At 47.7% G+C, this 7479-nt stretch overlaps 1 protein-coding gene across 1 annotated transcript in view; it reads left to right on the top strand.

Moving 5' to 3' along the window:
- Positions 1–3798: 3798 nt before the first annotated feature.
- A2ML1 (alpha-2-macroglobulin like 1) overlaps positions 3799–7479 on the top strand; it is a 48083-nt gene continuing 44402 nt past the window's right edge. Inside the window, 4 exon segments of the mRNA XM_006172233.1 lie at positions 3799–3860; positions 4327–4510; positions 4862–5021; positions 6089–6141. Coding sequence (XP_006172295.1) covers positions 3799–3860; positions 4327–4510; positions 4862–5021; positions 6089–6141 — 459 coding nt within the window.

Below are 7479 nucleotides of genomic sequence, written 5' to 3'. Positions count from 1 at the left end.
TCTCTGGATTTCAGGCTACTTCGTTGAATTGCAACCTCAGCCCAGCTCTTAGAATTAGTGTTTCGAAAAAGTGATTTGGCAGTTTGCTTTATTCTTGTTGCCAGAGAGGGAGCAATATTCTCTCCAGCTTTTTATATCCAAAGCAAAAACAGAATTCTATTGTTTTGTATCACACCCTTCCTCCAGTTCAATTAGTATGGCAAAACATTTCTTAGCATGAAAACATTATTATTATTACTATCATTATTTTTGAGAGATTTTTGCTACAGGGCATGTGTGCTCACCAGAGAGAGAGAGAGAGAGAGAGAGAGAGAGAGAGAGAGAGAAAGTGAGAACCCACCCTCGAAGAAACCACCCTCCAGAGGGATGGCCATGCCGCAATCCCTTCTCCGAATTTCTCCTCTCTGGATTTTGGGCACACGCACACGCACACACACCTGGTGTGAATTTTAAGCCACCAGGTCTGGAACTTGAACCACAGTCAACTTCGTGTGAGCCCAACAACATAACCATTCGGCCATCTGCTGGTCCCCAAAACATCATTTTTAATGGTTGCATATTATTGTTTTATATAACATGATTTCTTCAACTGAATTTGTATTGTGCATTGTAATAGACTCCATTTTTATTTCCCAGCATCTTTATCCAATCCACTTCCTAGAGTGAGGGACTCCTCTTTCTTTGGAGAAATTCCACTCCCCAGCTTCATGTTTTTAGAGGAATTTCCAGTCTAAGGGGCCGCCTGTCATTTGGCCTGTGGGTTGGAGAACGTCCCAGGGCCTGCCTGTCACACTAGCTGCCCCTACGGACTGACTCAGAGGTAAGCGTGTGAGAGGAGGAGGAACAGAGTCCTTCTTTGAGAATTTCCTTAACATGGTGAAAATTGTCACGACTGGAGCTGCAGAGCTGGGCAGGTCTGGACTGGGGACACACAGCAGCCATCTTCCCCACCACTGGAAGGAGAACCCGTGTGCAGCATGAGAAAACGAGGCCGACAGAGACGAGGAGATGGGAGAGGAAGATTGAGCAAGTGAGTCCTGGCAGCCCGTCTCTAGTTCTAGCCATAACATCTTTGTTCTGGTTCCTCAGGTTCTTGTTTTAAATGTCTAATCAACCCCAGTTACTAAAATCTGTCTTGTTTAGTCTGGTTTTGGGTCATTGGTCCAGAAAAACATCTGACTAATTGCTATTCTGAGTGGCTTCCAAGTCTTGCCAGCAGGAAGGACATGAGGGGGCTCGTAGCAGTGGGCAGCGGTGACCTGCTCGGGATGCGGGGCCCGTACTGGAGGGCCGTGTGTATCCTGGGGCCTTCCCGTGCATCCTGGGTGCTCATGCGTGGTGCAGGCTGGCCGAGGCTGGAGGTGGATTGCACGTGAGGACTCCCGTGGGAGTGCTTCTCTCTTTTTCTCTTGCTCTCTCGGAAGAAATAACATAAACTGAAAAAAAGAAAAGCACACTGAAGAATCTCAATGTCGGAACATTTTGTCAGATGGGCATTTTTTTCTCCTCCAGTAAGATACATTTCCAGGAGCCAGCAGATGGTGTAGTGGTTACATTGCTGAACTCCCACATGGTTGACAGTGGTTCGAGTCCTGGGCCCAGATGCTTGGAATTCACTCAGGGTGCATGTGTGTATGTGTCTCAAGATCCCTGGAGGAGGATGGAAGAGAAGGATTTGTGGCATGGCCATCCGCCCTGGAGGGCGATTTCTCTTCCTCTCTTTCTGCCTGTCTTTCTCGGATGAATACAAGTGCCCTAAGGCAAAAACATCTTAAAAAAACGATACATTTTCAGAGTAGGAGCTGTTGAGTCAAAGAATATGCAGATCTTGCCAGACGTGGCACAGCAGTAACTCGATGCTCTGTGAGGCCAACCCACATGGAAAGCGTTTTGGTTGGTGTCTCGGAACTTCTCTGAGTGTGCACATGTACCCGTGGTCTGGGGCTGCCTGAAGCTGGGGTAGATTGTAGCATCAAGACCCAGTTTGGAGGTGCCTATGTCTCTGTCTCTATTTATAATAATAACAATAAAGAAGTAATTCTGGGGCCAGCAAGTGGTATGGTGGTTAAGGCACTGGCCTCCCACATGGTCGACCGCGGTTCCAGTCCCAGACCTGGTGGCTTGCTTTTTCACTTTCCTTCTCTCTCTCTGTCTCTCTCTGGTGAGCCACATACCCTATAGCAAACTTAAAAAGTAAATAAATTAATTAAATATTAAAAAATAATTCTTTGAAATATCCAGAATATGCAAATCTTAGACTTTTTTTTTTAGAGGTTTTTGCTATAGGGTGCGTGCACTTGCCAGACAGACCGAGAGAGACATAGAGATAGAAAGTGAGAAATCACCGCCCAGGGGGGATGGCCACGCTGCAATCCCTTCTCCTCCATTCTCCTCTCGAGATCTTGGGCACACATGCACACGCACCTGGCGTGAGTTTTAAGTCACTGGGTCTGGGATGCGAACCATGGTCAACTATGTGGGAGTCCGGCAACATAGCCATTATGCTAACTGCTGGTCCCTGCAAATCTTAGACTTTTAATGTGTTTTTTTTTTTGCTATAGGGTGCATGCTCTCGCCAGAGAGAGAGAGACGCAAAGAGATAGAAAGCGAGAGAAATCACCTCCCAGTGGGGATGGCCACGCCGCAATCCCTTCTCCTCCATTCTCCTCTCAGGATCTTGGGCACGCACGCACATGCACCCGACGTGAATTTTAAGCCACCGGGTCCTGGACTTAAACTGCAGTCGACTACATGGGAGTCCAGCGACATAGCCATTACACTAACTGCTGGTCCCTTAATGTGTATTGTGAAATTACTCTTAGAAAGGCTATCTAATTTATATTTTCCCTGAAACTGTGCATGTTCCTATTTCCATCCAGTTACAATACTCGTAGTATTAAATTTATTTTTGAGAGAGATTTTTGTGATAGGGCACATGCACTTACTGAAGAGACAGAGACAGAAAGTGAGAAATCACCCCCTGGTGGGCTGGCCATGCTGCAACCCCTCTCCTCCATTCTCCTCTTGGGATTTTGGACATGCATGTACTCATGCCTGGTGTGAGTTTTAAGCCACTGTGTCCGGGACTTGAACCACGGTTGACTACATGGGAGTCCAGCCACGTAACCATTATGCCATCTGCTGGGTCCAGCATTAAATTTTGTAAAGAATTATTTTTTATTTAGTTTTATTATTATTATCATTATTATCTTATTTAGTTTTATTATTACTATCATTATTATTTTAAATTTGACCAGGGAGAGACAGAGAGAGAGAGAGAGAGAAAGTGGGAAAGTGAGCTGCCAGGTCCGGGATTTGAACCAAGGTCAGCTATGTGGACATCTAGCACCCTAAACACCACACTACCTGCCGACCTGGAAGTATTAATTTTTTAAATGTCCCACAAGACAGAGGTTTACTGCTTTCCTGTTGCTACTGTCCTCATACCTGTGACCCACAGTGTGCCTTAGCAGGATAATGAAAGGAGGAAAAGAGATCAAATGGGGACAGGCAGAAAAAAGGGAGGAGCCTAAAGCACATTCTGAGAGCTTCGCTCTGTGAATACTCGGCTTTGGCTTTCCCCCAGAACTGGTCTCATGGACTGGCTGAACCAGTATGAATGTTCCAGGGAGACACGAACCCGAGGACGTGAGCAATGGCCCTACCCTGGTCTACCACCTTAGCCTGAGGCCCCAGGAGGTGATTGGCTAGAGGATCAGTCATGGCTGCACACCCCACCTGGGGGTGGTCGGATATAAGCTACGGCGGGGAAGCAGGCTTCTGGTTCCCGTCCCGAGGATGTGGGCTCCACTCCTTCTAGGAATGCTGGCCCTATGGCCAGCCACCGCAGAAGGCCTTCCGTAAGTGCTGGTGCCAGGGCTGACCTCCAGCAGCTGGCTTCTTTGCTGTCTTTCTCGCAAGTGCATATGGGGAAGGGGCGGTAACTTTCGGGGTTTTTTACATTTCTTTCTCTCCGTTGGGTCCATTGATTCTTTACACAAAGAGAAAAGCAGAGGCACCAAAAGGAAGCTTAACACCAAAGATGAATGTTAAATATCCCTGGACTCTGCCCTCGGTAACAGACTTAGCTTCTTCCTCCGGTCTCTAGCTACAGGTGCTCAGGGACGGCCTCCTGAGGGAGGCTTCAGGACCTGCGCTGAGTTATCTGTTGCTTGTCTGCTTCTCCTTCATAGAAAGTAGGGCCCAGAAAGGCTGGGGCCGGGTCTGTTCTATTCACTGCTAGATGCCGAGTGCTCAGAGAGTGCTTCACTTCTCACGGACTGAATCGACGATGACTGCTCTATAATGATTGTGTTCCCCTGATAGCAACTACCTGGTGACATTACCAGCCCAGCTTAACTTCCCCTCCACGCAGAAGGTTTGTTTGGACCTCAGCCCTGGGTACTGCGATGTCAAATTTACTATTACTCTGGAGACCCAAGACAAGACCCAGAAGTTACTAGAACACTCTGGAATGAAGAAGAGGCACTTACACTGCCTCTCTTTCTCGGTAAGCACAGACTCGGCCTTCACGCTCGTCCCTTCCTTTCTCGTTCTTAACTGTGATTTCTGTTCTTGTACTTTTGCCTCAGACGCTCAATCTATTTCCCTTCAATCTACCTCCAACTCCTGGCTGTAACTCCCTCACCGTTCCCTCGACCTTGGATTCCCTCTTAGTTACTGACCTTACCCGCTCACGACACTGTTTCCGTCTCTGCAACGTGTTGCGTGTTGCGTGGCTCTGCCCTGGCTCCCCCTCTAACTCAGTGCTTCCTTTCACTCTCCCGCTGTGGGGTTGAGCCCGGTCGATTCCGCCCCCCCAGTGCCCTTCTCTTCTCCAGAACGCCCCTCTCTTGTACAGGTACCACCTCCCGCGGGTAGCACAGAAGTGGCCACAATCCGAGTGTCAGCAATTGGGAAAAATGTCAACTTTGAGGAGATGAAAAAGGTTTTAATCCAGAGGCAAGGGACTGGCACTTTTGTACAGACCGACAAACCTGTCTACACCCCCGGACAGGAAGGTAAGCCGAGACTGCGGAGACAGAGAGCTGCGTACCGTGGGTGCAGGGTGTGTGTGTGGCTTGGTGGGAGCTTAAGGAGCGCAGAAGAAAAGTGAGTCTGGGACCAGCAGTTAGCGTAATGGCTATGTCGCTGGACTCCCATGTAGTCGACCGCGGTTCGCCTCCCTGACCCCAGTGGCTTAAACTCACGCTGGGCGCGTGTGCGTGCGTGCCCAAGATCCCGAGAGGAGAAGGGAGGAGAAAGGAGGAGAAGGGATTGCGGCATGGCCATCCCCCCCGGGGGGTGATTTCTCGCTTTCTGTCTCTATGTCTCTCTCTCTATCTTTCTGGTGAGTGTACGCACCCTATAGCAAAAAAAAACTCTCAAAAAAAAGAAAAGAAAGCGAGTCTGGAAGGCTGAGGTGTTACCAGATACACATGCCATGTTCCCAGCAGGAAGAGGAGGTGCCGCTGCTCCTGTGTGCGCGTGTCTAAGAAAGCACACGTCTCTCCCGGAGTGGATGGGGCAAGTGGAACTGGCTTGCTGGGCCTTTCTGACAAGCTGCTTGAATTGCAGGTGGATTAGAAAGTATTAGGGGCATTTAGCTTTGCGTTATTTGCATTTGTTCATTCTTCCTTAGAGGGGCCTTCCGTTCTGAGGTTTTATAGCCAGTAGCTCTGAATGGAAACTGTGTTTGGGCTTCGCCTCTCTCTCTAGGTTTTTGCTATGGGGCATGTGCTCTTGCTGAAGAGACAGAGAGACAGAAAGAGAGAAATCATCCCCCAGAGAGGTTGGCAGCACCACAATCCCTTCTCCATTCTCCTCTCAGGGTTTTGGGCATGCACGCACACATGCCTGGTGTGAATTTCAAGCTGCTGGGTCCTGGACTCGAACTGTGGTCAGTCACATGGGAGTCCAGTGCCTTAACTACTACACCACCTGCTGGCCCCTTTGACTAGGTTTTCTAAAAAAGTAAAAGCTAAGGAGGTTTTGCAGACTCATGTGTGAGGACATAGAGGGGTCAGAAGAAAGATTCCGAGGGGAAATAAATCCAACCTCTTCGCTAATGATGCCTGTTCCCTTCTAGTGCGCTTTCGTATTGTCACTCTGGACAGCAACTTTGTTCCAGTAAATGACAAGGTAAGGACTTATGTGGGAGGAAGGGAAGAAGTAGCACAGAGGACCGAGAATGGGGGATGGGAGGAGAGTGCAAAGGTGAGGCTGGGTTGTAGAACACGTGCGGAAATGGGGGAGTGAAATCCTGGCCCTGTCTGCCTAGGAAGGAGCGAGGGTGACTAGCTCACAGTTTTCTTATCTACGCGTCTTGGACATTCCTGAGAGACGGTTACACTTGCTGCCATTTTAAAAGAATTGTTGCACCTCCAAGACCTGATCATCAGGACCAGGCCAGATGGCTTTGCAGTGCAAATATTCAGAATGACTGTGGAGGGATGGGAGTGGCAAGTGGTGTAGTGGTTAAGGTGCTGAACCACAGTTCAATACCGGACCTGGCGCCGCTTGCTTTCTCGCTTTCCCTTTCTCTATCTCTCTCTCTCTGGTCAAATTTAAAAAAAAAAAAAAAAAAAAAAAAAAAAGGAAGAAAAAAAAAATTTTTTTTTTTTTTTTTTTTAATAGGGATGTGGGGTCAGCAGGGGCATGGTGGTTGAGGCACTAAATTTTCACATGGCCGACTGTGCTTCGAGTCCCAGACTTGGTGACTTACTTTCTCACTTTCCCTCTTTTTGTGGTAAGTGCACGTGTTCTTACCAGATTGGAAAGTAATAATAGTAATAAATAAAGTGAAATAAATAATTCTTGGGACCAGCAGACGGAGTAATGGTTATGTTGCTGGACTCCCATGTAGTCAGACGTGATTCAAGTTCTGGATCTGGCAGCTTAATACACACTGGGCTCGTGTACGTGTGTGCCCAGAATCCTGAGAGAATAGAGAAGGAATTGCAGCATGGCCATCCCCCTTGGGCGGCGATTTCTCAGTTTCTGTCTGTCTGTTTCTCTGTGTACAAGCACATACGCCCTATAGCAAAAATCTTTCTCTAAAGACAGAAAGGAAGAAAGAAAGAAAGAATTCTTTTTTTAAAGAATTATTAATTTAATTTAATTTATTTATTCATTTATTTTAATTTGACCAAAGAGGAAGACACACAGAGAGAAGGAAAGTGAGAAAGCAAGCCACCAGATCCTGGACACGAACCACGGTCAGCCATGTGGGAGTGTCCAGCACCTGAACCACCACGCCGCCTGCTGGCCCGAAAGAATTCTTATAAAAATAAATAAAAAGAATGATTCAGGAATGTATAGAACAAAAGGAAGAAGCAAACATGTCCATTCACCCTCTATTTACTACAAGGCGAGGTAATTCATTAGGTAGGCAATTCTCTTAGGGCCACATGAGATAAAATGCCGAAGGTGACAACGTGGGACATCTGGCACGCTGTTGGACTTTTCTTGAGCAATTCC

This window comes from Tupaia chinensis, unplaced genomic scaffold, assembly GCF_000334495.1.
Source record: "Tupaia chinensis unplaced genomic scaffold, TupChi_1.0 Scaffold000183_1, whole genome shotgun sequence".
Classification (NCBI taxonomy): Eukaryota; Metazoa; Chordata; class Mammalia; order Scandentia; family Tupaiidae; genus Tupaia; species Tupaia belangeri.
This window is presented reverse-complemented; position numbering and strand designations above follow the sequence as displayed.